Here is a 17,915-nt window from a genome sequence, read left to right as displayed (position 1 = left end):
TAACCCAATAACAGGTTGGATTCTGACAGAGATTTTTTTTTCCTCCTTTGATATTTATAGAGTGATTCCTTTTTCCCCCCTTCCCTGACAGATTCAATACATAGGAAACTCTTAAGCTTTTAATTTGCAAAGCTGAATCGATTAGTTAAGATTGATATCTTTTTGGTAAAAATGCAGTTTGGCATGAATCCCTTATCTAAAACTCGGAAGAGACCGGACCAGATTCCAGTCTGTCCACGGATCAATTTTAAAATAATTTTAGTTTGGGTGTTGTAGGTTCCTCAGGAAACTTGGGCTGTTGTTTGCCTGAACCGTTGCGGACATGGACGTGGGCAGGGGTTAGGCGGGGAATCATCAGAATTTTCCAGCTTCTACATTGGCCTGGGACATTTAGTTTTCTCCTCAACTCTTTTATTGCAGCTTCCCAGCTGTCAGGTGGCTGTATTAGCTTGTAAGTCCTGACGCAGTTTGTCTTATTTACGTTCCTCTATTTCTCAGGGCTTAACAACTGCCCGAGCTGCTGAGATCCTGGCCCGAGACGGTCCCAACGCCCTCACTCCCCCTCCCACGACCCCCGAATGGGTCAAGTTCTGTCGGCAGCTGTTCGGGGGGTTCTCAATGTTACTGTGGATTGGAGCAATTCTTTGTTTCTTGGCCTATGGCATCCAAGCTGCTACAGAAGAGGAACCTCAGAATGATAATGTGAGTGCCATAGTTTCTCATTTGGATTATTAGGTATGCATAAAGTATCCTCTGTCTTTGCCACCTACTTATTTTCAGTTACCGCTGATTACTTGATGGTTTTAAACACTGGGGAAAAGTAGCATCAGCAACGATTGCCTTCAGGGCCCATCTGTTCTTCCTTCTTCGTTTCAAGTTCTCTTTCCCATCTCCTGCCCTGTGTGTAGATGTTCTTCCCAGCTGGACATCTGCCCTGCGTGTTGTTTCTGTGAACAAGCAGCTCTGCTCAGGCCCTGGCTCAGGTCTTGCTGCCACTGAGTGGCAGAGCACAGCTTTTATTTATTTTTTTAAAAATTTTATTTATTTATTTATTTATTTATGGCTGTGTTGGGTCTTCATTTCTGTGCGAGGGCTTTCTCTAGTTGTGGCAAGTGGGGGCCACTCTTCATTGCAGTGCACGGGGCCTCTCACTATCACGGCCTCTCTTGTTGCAGAGCACAGGCTCCAGACGCGCAGGCTCAGTAATTGTGGCTCACGGGCCTAGTTTCTCCGTGGCATGTGGGATCTTCCCAGACCAGGGCTCGAACCCGTGTCCCCTGCATTGGCAGGCAGATTCTCAACCACTGCGCCACCAGGGAAGCCCCACAGCTTTTAATATTGGAACATTACACACATCCAGAAATGCTTGGTAGCCATTCTTCAGAAGTCACAAGTTGTCTTGAAAATATCTTTCTTTAATAAAGCAGGAGAAACTGATTCATGTAGAATATTTCCCAAAGTCTGTCAAGCTAGTGACCAAGTGTCAGTGTGACTCCATTTCTGACACTCTTGTACACCGTCGCTCAGAAGATAAACATGAAGACATGAGTTCTGTATTTCTGAAGCCTTGATCTCTGTTAAAAGTCTGGTTTTTATTCCGTCGAAAATTAACTGAATGTTCCCAATTCTTTACTAAAAGCCATGCATCCTAACTTGTGTGTTCTGTCCCAGCTGTATCTTGGTGTGGTGCTGTCTGCCGTCGTCATCATAACTGGGTGTTTCTCCTACTATCAAGAAGCTAAAAGCTCAAAGATCATGGAGTCCTTCAAAAACATGGTTCCTCAGGTACCTGCCGCTTTGTCCTTCCCCATCAGGTGACTTGACAGCCCCAAGAATGTGAGCTGGTGTGAGGTTAAGGTTTTCCGAATATTCAGTGGCTCCATCAGAGAGAAGGGGATGCCTTCTCCCCACACCCAAAACCAGATCTGTTTTTCTTACACCCCAAAAAGTGAGTGTCTTCCCTCTGAACGTACACAGCACGATGGCAACATGCGGACTGCCTCTTAGATAACTTGAGCAAGCTTTTGTAACTTGTATAAGTAAACAGATTAATATCTTTGCTATACATTCAGATAATTAGGATTACAGATCATTTTGTAATTTTGACACTCCCTTCTTGCTGGTATTCGTTTTTATCTGATGGAATGGTGTAAACTGTATTCTCCTTCCAAAGCAAGCCCTCGTGATTCGAAATGGTGAAAAAATGAGCATAAATGCAGAAGAAGTTGTTGTTGGGGATCTGGTGGAAGTGAAAGGAGGGGATCGAATCCCTGCTGATCTCAGAATCATCTCTGCGAATGGCTGCAAGGTAGGTTTAAACAGAGTCTCCATAGTTCCGGACAGAGTGAGTTGAGTGGTCCAGTAGCCCGGGATGAGGCTTGTGTTGCTCACGTGACGCGTCTTACTTTTCTCACGGGCAGGTGGATAACTCCTCACTCACTGGAGAATCAGAACCGCAGACCAGGTCTCCGGATTTCACCAATGAAAACCCCCTGGAGACACGGAACATTGCCTTTTTTTCAACCAACTGCGTTGAAGGTAGACCATTTTCAAGCACTCTTCAGCACGGCGTGGCATTTGTCTTGGGCATTAACAACCACCACCAAAAAAACCCACGGCCACAATTTCTCTTTTTGTCTTATTGGCCCCATTCCTGGCCACTTCAGTTAGGCACAGGGCAGAAGCAATTGACTTGCTGGCAGGAAGACCCAGGAGGCCTCGGGGCTGTTTTTTACCCTCTTCCCTCCACCTCCTGCGTGCCTCTTCTGTTGGCAGTGCTAAGCTAGCATGGGGTTTGGAGCCGCTGTTCTGCTCATGGAGAGAAATCCCTCTGCCAAAGTCCCTGTAGTTTAAACCAGACGGCGTATACCACCGAGGAGCTGGCCCTTAAAAACGTGTGTTTCTGTCTCTTTTTTTTAAACCCTGCCAGGTAATTGTGCAGATTCTGCGGCTTCATTGGTAAAATTTAGTACAATTCCCCCTCCTCCTCCTTTTAAGGTACTGCACGTGGCATTGTCGTGTACACGGGGGATCGCACCGTGATGGGCAGAATCGCCACGCTCGCTTCTGGGCTGGAAGGGGGCCAGACTCCCATCGCTGCCGAAATTGAACATTTTATCCACATCATCACGGGCGTGGCCGTGTTCCTGGGCGTGTCGTTCTTCATCCTTTCTCTGATCCTTGAGTACACCTGGCTTGAGGCCGTCATCTTCCTCATCGGCATCATTGTAGCCAATGTGCCAGAAGGTTTGCTGGCCACCGTCACGGTAAGAGGCTTGGGGAAGGCGATGCTCGCTCGCTCTGACAGCCTGCCTGAGTGTGAGACTCATCTGCTACCCTTTCCTCAGGGACTGCGGGGGCTGCCGACTTAGGTTTCTTTTGCATGTGTTTGTATGTGGGTTTTCTTCAGAGCCACCTGGTAGGGTTAGACAGTGAAAAGACCTCAGCATGTTTTTATACGGAAGATAGTAACCCAGAAGCATACTTTTTTTTTCCTTGAATTTTATCACATGATCCAGAACAGTGTAGCACAGAAAGGAGAACTTGGGGGTAAGTAGGGAAAACAGACTATGGTAAATCCTGGCTATTTTCACTTTTCTCAATAGTCTGCTTTTTGGGGGGGGGTGGGGGAAGCCCCATATACACGTTACCATTATTATTTCCTCCAACTTCAGAGGAAGCTTGGAGAGATTTAGTTTTAGGCAAATTTCCCCCATGTTAGGGGGTAGCCAGAGTTAGTATGGAATGGCCGCCTGGTCGAGTTTGAAGTAACCTGGCTCCAATGCTTTAGGTGTGCCTGACCCTGACCGCTAAGCGCATGGCCAGGAAGAACTGCTTAGTGAAGAACCTGGAGGCTGTGGAGACCTTGGGGTCCACGTCCACCATCTGCTCAGACAAAACTGGAACTCTGACCCAGAACCGGATGACGGTGGCCCACATGTGGTTCGACAATCAGATCCACGAGGCCGACACGACAGAGAATCAGAGTGGTAAGACCAGGGCCTGGCCCACACCTGAGCCTGCTTGCTTGCTTTTTATCATTTGGTAAAGAGTCAGGGTTTTAGATGGTTTGGGTTTTTTTGTCTTTTGGGGTTTTGTTTGCATGTCAGTACAAACGTGGTTGGAAAATATCTAAAACCTGACTAGTTTCGTTCATTAGGAAATGAGACGAGTCACCTCACATTTCTGTGGGCCCTTAGTACAAAGCTAGTGCGTTATTTTCCTCTCTTTTTGCCTCCACCAGGTGTCTCATTCGACAAGACCTCGGCCACCTGGCTCGCTCTGTCCAGAATTGCAGGGCTTTGTAACAGGGCCGTGTTTCAGGCTAACCAGGAGAACCTGCCTATCCTGAAGGTCGGCTCAGCAGTTCTGTTAAGGTTGCCTTTGAGGTGTGCAGATGCCACCCAAGAACCACTACCTGAGGGTTCTCTTTAAATAGCACGTGATCTTTGGGGGCTGTAGAGTAACTGGGACACTTGGAATGGTCCATGGGATGCTTTGCTATGTGTAACTTGAGTTGTGTTGCCTGTAGACCCCAAACACTTTCAGTACCCTGCGGTCAGTATAGGTCAGTAAAGGGGTAATATACAGTAACAACTGACCAAGAGGAGTTGGGGGGGGTGGGAGGCAATCTTTACTGGTGAAAAACCTAATTAGTAAAATCCAGCTTTACTACTCTTGAGTTTATGTGATGATCACCTAACCTAGCAGACAGCGAGGGCTACTTTTGTGAGTTAATAACTGCATTTGCATATTAGGATACAGCAGATTCCAGTCAATCCCTTAAGCCATTTATTTTCTTAAAATAGCTCAGCTATTTCTCTTATCTTATTTGTTCTTAGCTGGCTACTAATGTTGCAGAAATAAGCTAAGCGTAGCCTCGTGGAATTTGCATGAAATTTGAAATGACTGAGAGATTTTTCTGTGTGGCTTAGTAAAGACTTGGTCCCAGAAAGGTCACGAGCTGCACAAGGTCCTTGCGGACAAGAGGAGCTGCATGGGGCCCTCTGGGCGGCTCCCTCTCCCCAAAGCTGCCTGTGGTGGTTCTGGGTCGAAACTGATTGTCGAAGAGAATGTGGCTCCGATGGAGCCGAGATGGCTTCTGTTGTGAAGATAGGATTCCTTTATTCTTTAAAGGAGATTCTCTTGGCATTGAATTGATGTTATTTTGAGGAGGATGTTGTTGATCTTGGGATAAAACTTGAGATGCCAGCTTCATCGTTTTTCTTACCTCAAAGTGGAAATTTTCTAGGGTTTGAGCACAGGGACTCATAAGTATCCAGTCTTTGCTCATTTAAAAGCTCCAGAAAAGTAGCATGAGATGTTATTTCTAAGTTATTTCAGGGGGTTGGGGCCACGTTATATGAGTGGCATTATCAAAAAAAAAAAAAAAAAGACATGCAGCCCTATTCTACTTTAGTAACTGGCGTTTATTAAAGTGATCCCACTTATTTCATGCTTCTTACCAAACCTCGCCAGATTTCTTATTAAACAGGGCTACTATATTTGTAAGTGAGCATTAACTTGCTATCTGCACACGCGGCCTGGCATGCCAAAGTTCTAAAATGTTTATCTGTGTAAAAGTTGGCTGTAGCCGAAAATGTTTTTAGTATGTCAAAATATAAGTGTTACAGTGTATCACACACAATATATGTATTACTGAAAATGTATGCATTAACTAAAATGGTGGCTGATTACATTACCGTTGGAGCTAATAATAGCTTTCAGTTTGCATCATTCAGGCCCAGACAATCCTGCACAATTGAATTAGTTTAGAATGTGAAGTCCTGTTTTGCCCTTGACACAGACAGCTTGCCCTCCATCCAGAGAACCCAAGGTGTTTTCTTTTTTAAATTGCAGGGCAGTGAAGGGGACCGTAAATATTTACATTCTCACTCTGTATTTTCAGATTCATAACTAGAAATAGGTGGTTGGGAATGGTTGGCTTTGAGACTTCTCAGCAGGCCCAGGGAAGGTAAAAAAGGCCGGAGTAGGTTGGAAGAGTGTGTTGTGCTTCTCCCAAGCGTAGGTGACACCTTCTCGTGCCGGTTTGTGGGGGGGCCTCTGGGTGGGGCAGGAGGCCGACAAGGAGGAAGTTGGAATTTAGGGGCTGTGACGCCGTGGTCACTTGCCACAGCTGTGCTCCTCCTCGCCAGCTCCCCTCTCCTCCTGACGGGTGGGAAGACATTCTGAGTCTTCTCTGGCTTTCAGGGATGCCTGGGTAGAGCGCTTTCAGGGTGACTAACAGAGGCGTCTCTGTTCACAGCGGGCCGTTGCAGGCGATGCATCCGAGTCCGCGCTCCTGAAGTGCATTGAGCTGTGCTGTGGTTCTGTGAAGGAGATGAGAGAGAGATACACCAAGATCGTCGAGATACCCTTCAACTCCACCAACAAGTACCAGGTCTGAGGGTCTGGGGACCTTGTGGGGGGCCCGAGGGGACAGAAGAGAAGGACATATGCTGGGAAAAGATCCATCATCCCTTTTGGAATTTTCCACGCTGAAATGCTTTCTAAAAATGAATGAGTCACACTCTTTATGAATGCTTTAACTTTACATCTTACCCTGACTCCGTATAGAAAATGCTAATTTATTTGAGTATTAGTAGGATAAATGAAGCCTCTTCTAATACGTTGTCCGGGCCCTTTTGAATTCTCATTTGTCGGTTGGAGTGGGTGTGGGCGTTTGGAGAGGGGGCTGGTTAGGGCTGCAGGTGCACACATGTGTGCCAGTCCCTTTTCTGAATTTTCTTCGGGAAAACTGTGTACGTGAACATGTGTCAGGGATGTATGAGCACCTCACCACGTTTGTTTCTTCTGTAGCATTCAAAGTGTGTTACAAGGTGCGAGACAGTTCAAAGTTCAGAAATAGGGGATCTTGGATATTTTTGAAAACAAGTACTAGGGACTTACCTGGTGGTCCAGTGGTTAGGACTCCACCCTTTCACTAACGAGGGCCCGGGTTCCATCCCTGGTCGGGGAACTAAGATCCCACAAGCTGCGCGACGCAGCCAAAAAAAGAAAACAATTCCCTCCCTGGGCTGCCCGGCCCAGCCATCCAACGTTTGCATCTCCACCATCCTTCACAGTTGTCCATCCACAAGAACCCCAACACAGCTGAGCCCCGGCACCTGCTGGTGATGAAAGGTGCCCCGGAAAGGATCCTGGACCGCTGCAACTCCATCCTCATCCACGGCAAGGAGCAGCCCCTGGACGAGGAGCTGAAGGACGCCTTTCAGAACGCCTACCTGGAGCTGGGTGGTCTTGGAGAGCGCGTGCTGGGTATGCAGATAGCCTGGCAACAGAGCCGCAAACAAGTCCGGGAGACGATTGCAAGTTACTGGGTTAACCTCTGTTTCTTGTTAACTTCCCTTTATTTGCCCCCTATTGTTTTGAAAACAATAAGCGCTGAAGACACTGGGCAGCAAAATGCTGCTGGTTTGCTTCTGACTCAGACTTTGACCTTTGGTCTCATGCTGGTCAGTTCTGTTTGCTCAAAAAAAGAGGGGAAAAGAATTTTATTATCTGGCTTTTGTTGCTGTGCCCATGATCTGTAAACTTAATGAAATGAAAATGAAGTCCCTAGGGCATCTAGAATAAAGCCACTTCCTGACTGCCACAGAATGGCTGTGAATTTACACGGGCACTTGTGCCGCCAGCTCATAAATTAGATGAACGGTAAACTCGGGGCCCAGGATGCCACCTGTCCTTCCTGCTCTGTCAGCCACCTCAGGTTAGAAGTACATTCACCCCCTGTGTCATTGAGAAAGTGGCATTTATAATCGTGTAGGTTGACAGATAAAAATTCATTATTGATGTAATTCTTCTGTTCTTAGTTTGGGTAACTTAGAACTGGTGCCTTACTCATGTTCTTACCTGCTCTCGTCTAACTTGAGGTGTCTTAGGTCTCTATCCAACTGAAAGGTCGCTCTTAAGTGGTTTTTGTTTCTGCACCTCCCACCCCAGAGTAGAAGCAGCCTCTCTTATATGAACTCCACTCGATACCACTTTAAAGTACACTGTAACCTTCACACAACATTGAAAGAAATATCTTGAATATCATGATTCTTGTGTGAACAATAATACTAGATATAAACCCCTTGGGCAGGACGTGTCTGATCTGCATTTATCCTCAAAGAAGCTGGCACGATGGCCCACGTGGGTGCTCAGCAGTATACTTTGGTTAGATGAACAGTGAGCAGAGATGTGGCCTTGATTTTTCCCAGAGACGGAAGTGGAGACAAATAACGACATGATGTGCCACGTCTCAGTAACTGAGTGGGCAGGTCTAGGAGCCGGAAACCCTGGTGCCAGAGTCCGTCTGCTCTACATTGAACAAAGCCTCTTCCTCTGAGGCTTAGTGATGAATTCTGTCTTTTGTGCAGTTTTTCTTCTAGGCATTCTGTGTCATTCATAAGCGATCGATAAAACTCACTTGGTTATAAAAGTAGACTTTAAAAAACCTTCCAAACTAAGTGAATAATAAGCCGTTGTCCTGCTGCTGCCTGTCACTAGAAGCCCTCACAGGCTCTCTGCCCTCCTGCAGGTTTCTGCCACCTTTCCCTGCCAGATGAACAGTTTCCCGAAGGCTTCCAGTTTGACACCGATGAGGTGAATTTCCCTGTTGATAATCTCTGCTTCGTGGGGCTCATCTCCATGATCGACCCACCACGGGCTGCTGTCCCTGATGCCGTGGGCAAATGTCGAAGTGCTGGAATTAAGGTAATGCCCCGCCCCCCTTTTTGGCATCACCTCTCAGCAGCTCGGGGCGCCCTACTTAGTGACGTTGCCTTGTGGGATCCTTGTGGCAGCTGGTGTTTCTCACCCGGAGTATCAATTTCTCACCTCCAAAGCTTTTTAGTTACCACCAGAGAAGACCAAATGGTATTAAAATGTTGGGGTAAACTGCAGATGAGGGATTGAAAAAAAAAAAATCAACTTTTTAAGGGAAATGTAATGTAGCAAATTAAAAAGAGCAGAAGACTTGGTAAGTTTTTTTTCTTTTTTAAATAAATAAAATAAATTTATTTTAAAAGTAGTATGGTTTAACGCATTCAACAAAATTACATTGGCACTTTTTTTTTTCTTTAACATCTTTATTGGAGTATAATTGCTTTACAGTGGTGTGTTAAGTTTCTGCTGTATAACAAAGTGAATCAGCTATACATATACATATATCCCCATATCCCCTCCCTCTTGCATCTCCCTATCCCACCCCGAGCTGATCTCCCTGTGCTATGCAGCTGCTTCCCACTAGCTATCTATTTTACATTGGGTAGTGTATATATGTCCATGCCACTCTCTCACTTCGTCTCAGCCTACCCTTCCCCCTCCCTGTGTCCTCAAGTCCATTCTCTACATCTGTGTCTTTATTTCTGTCCTGCCCCCCCCTTTTTTAGATTCCATATATATGTGTTAGCATACAGTATTTGTTTTTCTCTTTCTGACTTCACTCTGTATGACAGACTCTAGGTCCATCTACCTCACTACAAATAACTCAATTTCATTTCTTTTCATGGCTGAGTAATATTCCATTGTATATATGTGTCACATCTTCTTTATCTATTCAGCTGTCGATGGACACTTAGGTTGTTTCCATGACCTGGCTATTGTAAATAGAGCTGCAGTGAACATTGTGGTACATGACTCTTTTTGAATTATGGTTTTCTCAGGGTATATGCCCAGAAGTGGGATTGCTGGGTCGTATGGTAGTTCTATTTTTAGTGTTTTAAGGAACCTCCATACTGTTCTCCATAGTGGCTGTATCAATTTACATTCCCACCAGCAGTGCAAGAGGGTTCTCTTTTCTCCACACCCTCTCCAGCATTTATTGTTTGTAGATTTTTTGATGGCCATTCTGACCGGTGTGAGGTGATACCTCACTGTAGTTTTGATTTGCATTTCTCTAATGATTAGTGATGTTGAGCATCCTTTCATGTGTTTGTTGGCCATCTGTATGTCTTTGGAGAAATGTCTGTTTAGGTCTTGTGCCCATCTTTGGATTGGGTTGTTTGTTTTTTTGATATTGAGGTGCATGAGCTGCTTGTGTATTTTGGAGATTAATCCTCTGTCAGTTGCTTCGTTTGCAAATCTTTTCTCCCATCCTGAGGGTTGTCTTTTCATCTTGTTTATGATTTCCTTTGCTGTGCAAAAGCTTTTAAGTTTTATTAGGTCCCATTTGTTTATTTTTGTTTTTATTTCCCTTTCTGTAGGAGGTGGGTCAAAAAGGATCTTGCTGTGATTTATGTCATAGAGTGTTATTTTGAAATATTTGCCTTGTTCTAAATTAATACGCTTCATGCAGTGAATGGCATGTGTTCTGTGTTTTCAGTTAACTGGTTTTAGAGGAATGTTTGGCGTACTCTATTGGTCTTAAGTTGCAGAGTATTGTTCAGGTACGCTGATACAGTGTGGTTCAGTGTAGTTCGTGTAGTCTCTCTTGTTGCTGGCTGTTTGATTCTCTGCTTTCTCATTCTTATGAGTACTACTGCCCTGAAAAGCTTTGTAAAAATTATTCTCCTACCACCTCGACTGTATTCTAAATATAATCTGGGGCCAAAAAGAGCAGTGACTGATTTGAATTCTTGTTACTTACTGCTTTCCCTCCAAATTGGGCCAGTTTCAGGATGCTGACCCTTTACTCACCAGCATCAGATTTTTATCATTTTTTTTGTTGGTTTCAGTAAATTTGAGTATTTTTCTGTGATGGTGTAAAAGGACAAAGATATTGTTTATTCTGTGTGATTGTGTACCAAGATAAAAACTGGGTATTGCTTTGTGTCTTCTGTGAACTCATGTCTATATTTTGGGCTAGTTCATGTTTATCGGTTTTATATTTGCATTTCTTTCCCTTTGATATTCCAAGCCGAGTCATCCTTGACCTTTATTCTTGTGTACTTGTAAGACTTCTCAAGGTCATTTGCTTGGCAGCTGCATTCAATAAATTGTCCTCTTCCTTGTCACAGGTCATCATGGTCACCGGAGACCATCCAATCACAGCCAAAGCCATTGCCAAAGGTGTGGGCATCATCTCGGAAGGAAACGAGACTGTAGAAGACATTGCTGCCCGCCTCAACATCCCAGTGAGCCAGGTGAACCCCAGGTAAGGCAGGAAGGTCAGAGCACTGTTGCCTTGAATGTGCAGATGCTGGTAGTTGGGCGTCTTCAGCTTGGTTCTACACAGTTTTCTTCTAGGCTTGCTCTGGGTTAGGGATGCCCCTCCAGTGCCAGAAAACAGCCTTGTTGTTCCTAGGGAGGGTTTTCAATAAGAAGAGCGGTCACCATAAGCAACACTTAGATGGTGCCTACTGTTCTAAGTACTTGCTACAGTACCCACGAAGGTAGGTGATACTCCCACCTTGCAGAGCAGGGAGGCTGAGGCTGAGCCACGCAGTACACTCAGTACACTCAGCAGTCTAGCTTCTGAGTTCACACTGTTAACCACTGCGCATACTGCCCCGCACCCAGCACCTTGTCATTTTCAGGTCCACCCTAACAAAATAAAATTGGCAAGGCACAATTGTCCAGGTAGCTCAGGCCAGAAAGGGAGATTTTGGTAATAAAGTAAAATAGATAACTTGAGACAACTTTGTTTTTAATGTTTTGTTAAGGTTTAGGGCCACCCCCACTCACCCCCAGCCAAACCCTACTTTGGGTTTGGTTTTCCATCAGCTCTGTCACCGCCTAAAACTTAGTTATGTTATTTCAATGCGTCTTACAAAGATGGGGAAAGGAAGATGAGAGACAGGCCTGCCCAGTGATTACTGTGAGTCTTGAATGAGATAATATATATGAAAATGCTTTGTAACCTGTAAAACACTGCACAGATAATACATAATGGGGACAGTTCCCTCTGGCTTTGTGGTGTTCACGAAGCGATCTGCGTAGTATGGCAACATTCCTTCTTGGGGATGAGCATCGTGCTGGTGAAGTGACTTGTCTTTCGGTCCTAATGGTAGGGATGCCAAGGCCTGCGTGGTACATGGAAGTGATCTGAAGGACATGACTTCCGAGCAGCTGGATGACATTCTGAAGTACCACACGGAGATCGTGTTTGCCAGGACCTCTCCGCAGCAGAAGCTCATCATTGTGGAAGGCTGCCAGAGACAGGTCAGTGCACAGCCGGGGCCGGGCTCTTTCAGGCGCCACTGACCTCGGTGATGGCAGTTCCAGTAGAAACAAAGCAACAGTGGTGGAAACATGAGCCAGTTTCTCTCAGTCTCAGTATACACGTGCCAGTAAGATGCTCCAGGCATAGAGAGAAGGGTGGTGACTGGATCACTGTTCAGCCGAGACATGAACTCCACTGTACAGGTCTCCGCTGTGGCCCAGAGTCGGAGCTTCGGCACTCGCCTGGAATAGCAGACCAGGGTCCTAATGTGTACACTGGAGATGTGAATGTCCAGGAGACTCACATCCCATACCTGGGAAAGACCTGGGGGTGGGGGTGGGGGGCTTTCCAAAGCGCCACTCACCCAAGTCATGACTTTGAGTAGCCCTTGTGAACAAGGTGAGGGACACGTTTGCTGTCACTCCTGGATTCTGGCTGAGGTGGTTCCGCGTCTCTGTAGAGTCTCACTTGGGAAAGGAGCAGTGTCCGTCTTGAGAGGCGACTGGAGGCTGCACCTCCCTTATACCCATCGCTAGGCTACACGATTCGTAACCCGCATCCCTCCTTTTACTGGCAGGGCGCCATCGTGGCCGTAACTGGCGACGGTGTCAATGACTCTCCGGCTTTGAAGAAGGCTGACATCGGGGTTGCCATGGGAATTGCTGGCTCAGATGTGTCTAAGCAAGCCGCCGACATGATTCTCCTGGATGACAACTTTGCCTCAATTGTGACTGGAGTAGAGGAAGGTGAGAGTGCTGCACGTAAAGCGACCACCAAAACCTCATCCAGATGCTGCCGAGCCGTGTCCGTACGCCTAAGGGATGTGTGCAGTGTCTGGTCCCTCTCATTAAGCTCTACAGTAAAAACAATCTTTTGCTTTCGTAGGTCGTCTGATTTTTGATAACTTGAAGAAATCCATTGCCTACACCCTCACCAGTAACATTCCAGAGATCACCCCCTTCCTGATATTTATTATTGCCAACATTCCACTACCCCTGGGGACTGTCACCATCCTCTGCATCGACTTGGGAACAGACATGGTGAGTGACTGTCACGGCTTCCACACATCATCATAGTGTTAAGGTGTGGCATTAGCACTCACCGCTGTGCTCTCTGGGTCCCCGTGACCACTGTAAGGAAAAGAAATTCTCGGTAGTGAATTTCCAATGTGTGGCAGCCTCAGCATCAAAGATTGAGTGTTACCATTCCTCAAGACAGCTGACAACATCTATTTATCAGATAGAAATCTTCCCTTTTGTATAATTTTTCCCCTTTTTTTTTTTTGAAAGTGGGACTCATAATATCTCATGTTACGAAAAACATTTTTTAAAGGGAGGGCAAGACTTTTAAAGCAAAAGGTTCACAACATCAGCTTGCTGGTTTCTGATAACTTTAACTCCCTTCTCGCCCCTCCTCCCCAGGTTCCTGCCATCTCCCTGGCTTATGAGCAGGCTGAGAGCGACATCATGAAGAGACAGCCCAGAAACCCCCAAACGGACAAACTCGTGAATGAGCGGTTGATCAGCATGGCCTACGGACAGATTGGTGAGCCGGCAGATTTAAAGTGTCTGCAGGGGTGGTGTCTGCCTTCTGAGACTTCAAGTGTTGGGTGACTTTCAAATCTAGGATGAGCCATAACCTAGGGTGAGACTGGGGATTTTTTTTTTAGATTCCCTTCCAAGTGAGAATAAATCTTTTGCTGTCTGCCAAGAAACCATAGTTCTTTAGACTGGGCACCTGCGACTGAGCTCATCATCTGCCTTAGAACTGAGGATGCCCCTGCTCACAGAGCCTTTCCAGTGCCAGGCACAGTTCCTGGGAGCTGCACTATTAACTCAAAGGCGGCTTTTCCTGGGGAAACCTAGTATCTGTCACTCATTTGACTCTGCAAACCCTAACTTACTGTCCAGAGATTGCAGGTTTGGCTGATAGGTCACCGCCAAGTGGCTACTCTGCACGCCCTCTCTCCCCGCCCCCAGTGCTTGATTTCTGTTCCACCAGTGGCGCATGACCAGCTAACGGATGGTCTAGGTGGTGGGCAGTGAAAATACCCTTTGATCCTAAGTCCTCTGCCTTCAGGAAAACTTGGTGAAGCCACCATTAGCAACTTGTTCAGAACTTCTGGAGTAATGGGTTGCATCACTGCGAACACTTGGGTAAAATGGGACAGATTAGTGCATCATGGAAATGTGGAAAAGATTGATTTGACAGTTGCTGACAACAAAGTAATTGGCTGATGGCCAGAAAGACCTAATTTTGAGCAGAAGGAAGACCATGTCCAGAGCGTGGGATGAAATCCCACCCCAAGAAGTTGAGGGCATAGTGATTGGATTGGATCCTGGGGAGAACGATCCTGAAAGTGGGGGAGGAGAAAGATTAGGTCAGAAAGTGCCACATTCATGATTTCCACGGTGGCTGGCAAAAAGGCGATGGGTAACAATTTTGAGACATGGGAGGGGAAGTCATAATTTTTCAGAAATTAAAATGTAGGGAAATGGATTTTTACCCCCCAAGGTCGTGCCCTTATAGAAGCAGATGATCGAGTAATAGAGCTGGGTGTTTAAGAGCAAGGCCCGGGTACCGTCTTTTAAGCTCTAAAAAGTGACTCCTAGTGGAGCAGGCGTGAGCGAGGAGTGTCCCGGGTCGTCCTTCCCACCGGTCATAGCCTGTGAGTGATCAAGACCCCCTGGCATTCAAGTTGTCTTTCCAACCTCTCAGGTATGATCCAGGCCCTGGGGGGCTTCTTCACTTACTTTGTGATTATGGCTGAGAACGGCTTCCTCCCGACTCACCTGCTGGGGGTCCGAGTAGACTGGGATGACCGCTGGATCAACGACGTGGAAGATAGTTATGGGCAGCAGTGGGTGAGTGAGGGCTGCCCGCCTGACCAGTGCTGGGCGGAGCTCCTCCAGCCCCAGGGGATGGGGCCACACGGCCTCCGGACACGCATGCTCATCTGACTGCCTTATGCATTTCAGACCTACGAACAGAGGAAGATCGTGGAGTTCACCTGCCACACAGCCTTCTTTGTCAGCATCGTGGTGGTGCAGTGGGCCGACTTGGTCATCTGCAAGACCAGGAGGAATTCTGTCTTCCAGCAGGGGATGAAGTGAGTAGGGCCCAGTCAGGGGTCCTGGCTCAAAGAAGGGGTCTGGTGACGTCTAAACCCTTTGCCAAAAGCCCAGCACCTGACACACAGGGCAGAGTTTCTGGAAACTTATTTGCGGAGCAAATTGAGGAAGCAAAATGTTTTCTAGGTTTTTTCATCTGACCTCAATCAAGTTCCTAAGTACAACTAATAATACATAGACATCGACCTGCCATTTGACACGTAGCGTTAGAAGATACACTTCTGTTTGTGTTTTTTAACTTTTTCCCACTCCTTGTTTTTTTAGGAACAAGATCTTAATCTTTGGCCTCTTCGAAGAGACGGCCCTTGCTGCTTTCCTTTCCTACTGCCCTGGAATGGGTGTTGCCCTGAGGATGTATCCCCTCAAGTAAGTCCATCCTCTTCTAGCTCCAGAAAGTGGGAAATAGTAAGTGTGGCTTTTCCTGTCATGACACAACGTTAGTAGCTGTTATTTTGGGAACTCTTGGGTGATGTGTACAAGAGTTCCTCTGGATTGGAAAGTGAGGAAAGGCTGACTCAGTAATGCAGACCAGCAAATCCACAGACTGTGTTTAGGATTTGCCGTCACTAGGGCCAGCCGGGCTCTGGCCCTTGGGCTTGCTCACCAGCCAACTGCACTGAGCACTCAGGTCCCCCATGGCCACAGCCCCGTCGTCTTGAGGCCAGCGGGGGATATCCTGGAGTTTGGGGACACAGGTTCCGGTCTTGACTGGCTCACCCAGTCACTGCGTCGCATGGCAAGCCCCTCACCTCTGTGGGCCTCTGACTCTTCTGCTCTCGCAGGACAGTGGTGGAGCAGATCTGAGGTCCTTTTACTGTACAGTCGAGCACGAGTAGTGTTAGGAGATCATGGGTGGAGGATCAGAGGAGGCTGACCACTAGTCTTTGGCCAGAACCAGACTGGCCTTAAACATGGTGAATGACTGCACTTTTGATAGACCTGAGTTTTCACATACAGGATTTGCCACAAACTCCAGTAGTGTTTTGAAGCATTGAGCGTGTTTGTGGTGCCTGCTAACTGGTTGAGGTTAGGCAGCTGCAACCTATTAAAATAGCTAAACCACAGAAAATGGGACCCTACGAGTCAAGCTTTTGATCTAACTAAACATCAGTCTTCCCATGCTTGCTCAGACCCATATGGACTCTCTCGACTAGCCTGTTGCCCTTCACCTCCTCTCACTGAGCTCATCCCAGAAGTAACCAAACCCTGTTGGCTTCCCTGACTGCCCATCTGTGGTGCGAGGGGAGCCTGGCATCCAGGGTCTTGTTACTGTGCCAGCCTGTCTTCCTAGCCTTATACCCATCCAGGCTTATGTTAGGTGAATTCAGTACTTCTCTTCTGCCTACATATTTGGGAAGGCTGTTCCCTTCTCACCCCATCAATCCCGATAGTTCTTCAAGGTTGGTTTTCTCAGGGCTTGTCCCCATGTGATCTCACCCTCCTGCGCGTGTGCAGCTGCAGCCCTCCTTTGCCACTGTTGTCACTTCTGCTCGCATAGATTGTTATTTTTCAGAGCATGGACCACGCCATCTGTTTTGACTTTGTGTCTCCAGCCCCTTGCACAGAGCTGGCACACAACAGGGGCAAGTCTTATCCAAGGTGAATTCTATCATCTTGGGCCCTTGTTTGTTAAGAGGAGGCTAGGAGGATCAGAGGTCTCTAAAAGGCCAAAATGGAAAATCTCTGCAAAATCTCAGCCTACAACGGGCTGGTGGTGCCTCAGGGCATCTTTTGCTATGACTAGAGAGCTTGTTCCCAGTAGGTTCTACCCAGTGTGGAAGGTGGCTTAGTTACAAGGGTCCCCAAGTCAAACGAGGTCATCTTCTAGCATGTGGAGGACACACGAGACAGGAAGAGGAGATGCCAGAGCTCTCTCTGGGACAGTCATCCTCCAGTGGTTGCTGCGGGAAGCTGGTAGTCAAGAAAGCATCAGCCTCCTTTGGAGGCCGCCTAGGGAGCCTGTCTCCAGGCTGGAGACTGTGGCAGCAGCCCCTGGGCCCCCAAAGGCCTCGGATCTCTGCTAGGGTTCAGCTTCTTATTCCCCAGGTCTGGGACTCAACGCACTCCTGACTGTCCCAAGCCCCACTGTCAGAGACCACATTCAGGGAATGATTAAACTGGTTGTGACCCACACCGGCAGTTCTTTACCTTCAGATGCCAGGACATCAGACAGATAAACTTGAGTGAGCTTCTTAAATACTTTAGAAACAGAAGAAAATGTCCAGTTGCTCTGGAATCGTCAACAAAAAAAACCTAAGCTGACCTACAAACCAGTTCTCATGGAAAACCCAACTGAAGGTGGCAGTCCGCTTGCTTCTGTGTCTCCGGGCCCTGAGCACACAGCAGCGGGCTGTTTTTATCATGTGTTCTGTGTTAATGCTCGGCCAGCTACCCATGACTGTACTTGGCTTCTCCTTTCAGGCTGATTATTTCATTATCACTATGCTGATATGCAGTTTCTTTTTCCTTTGAGTTGTGCGTACACGTATAAATTGTCACTTGATTCTATTTGCAGACCTACCTGGTGGTTCTGTGCCTTCCCCTACTCTCTTCTCATCTTCGTGTATGACGAAGTCCGAAAGCTCATCATCAGGCGACGCCCTGGCGGTAAGAACAGGCATTTTTAGTTGGGGGTGTGGGCTGCGGAGGGGCGCCTGTGGGTCTACTGGCTTTTGCTC

General features: G+C 47.0%; 1 protein-coding gene across 1 annotated transcript in view; it reads left to right on the top strand.

Annotated features, from left to right (window-relative positions):
• ATP1A1 (ATPase Na+/K+ transporting subunit alpha 1) overlaps positions 1–17,915 on the top strand; it is a 33,072-nt gene that overhangs the window by 14,416 nt on the left and 741 nt on the right. The window contains exons 4-22 of the mRNA XM_081224323.1: positions 499–702; positions 1,672–1,785; positions 2,174–2,308; positions 2,421–2,538; positions 2,998–3,266; positions 3,791–3,989; positions 4,244–4,353; positions 6,266–6,400; positions 7,086–7,278; positions 8,543–8,718; positions 10,962–11,098; positions 11,955–12,105; positions 12,684–12,852; positions 12,992–13,146; positions 13,528–13,651; positions 14,825–14,970; positions 15,085–15,215; positions 15,502–15,603; positions 17,753–17,844. Of these exons, the coding sequence (XP_081080449.1) occupies positions 499–702; positions 1,672–1,785; positions 2,174–2,308; positions 2,421–2,538; positions 2,998–3,266; positions 3,791–3,989; positions 4,244–4,353; positions 6,266–6,400; positions 7,086–7,278; positions 8,543–8,718; positions 10,962–11,098; positions 11,955–12,105; positions 12,684–12,852; positions 12,992–13,146; positions 13,528–13,651; positions 14,825–14,970; positions 15,085–15,215; positions 15,502–15,603; positions 17,753–17,844 (2,860 nt within the window). The remainder of the gene's footprint in view (positions 1–498; positions 703–1,671; positions 1,786–2,173; positions 2,309–2,420; positions 2,539–2,997; positions 3,267–3,790; positions 3,990–4,243; positions 4,354–6,265; positions 6,401–7,085; positions 7,279–8,542; positions 8,719–10,961; positions 11,099–11,954; positions 12,106–12,683; positions 12,853–12,991; positions 13,147–13,527; positions 13,652–14,824; positions 14,971–15,084; positions 15,216–15,501; positions 15,604–17,752; positions 17,845–17,915) is intronic.

This window comes from Mesoplodon bidens (assembly GCF_964165515.1).
Source record: "Mesoplodon bidens genome assembly, chromosome: 2".
Taxonomy (NCBI): domain Eukaryota; kingdom Metazoa; phylum Chordata; class Mammalia; order Artiodactyla; family Ziphiidae; genus Mesoplodon; species Mesoplodon bidens.
The sequence above is the reverse complement of the archived record's forward strand: the minus strand, read 5'-3'. Positions and strand labels throughout refer to the sequence as shown.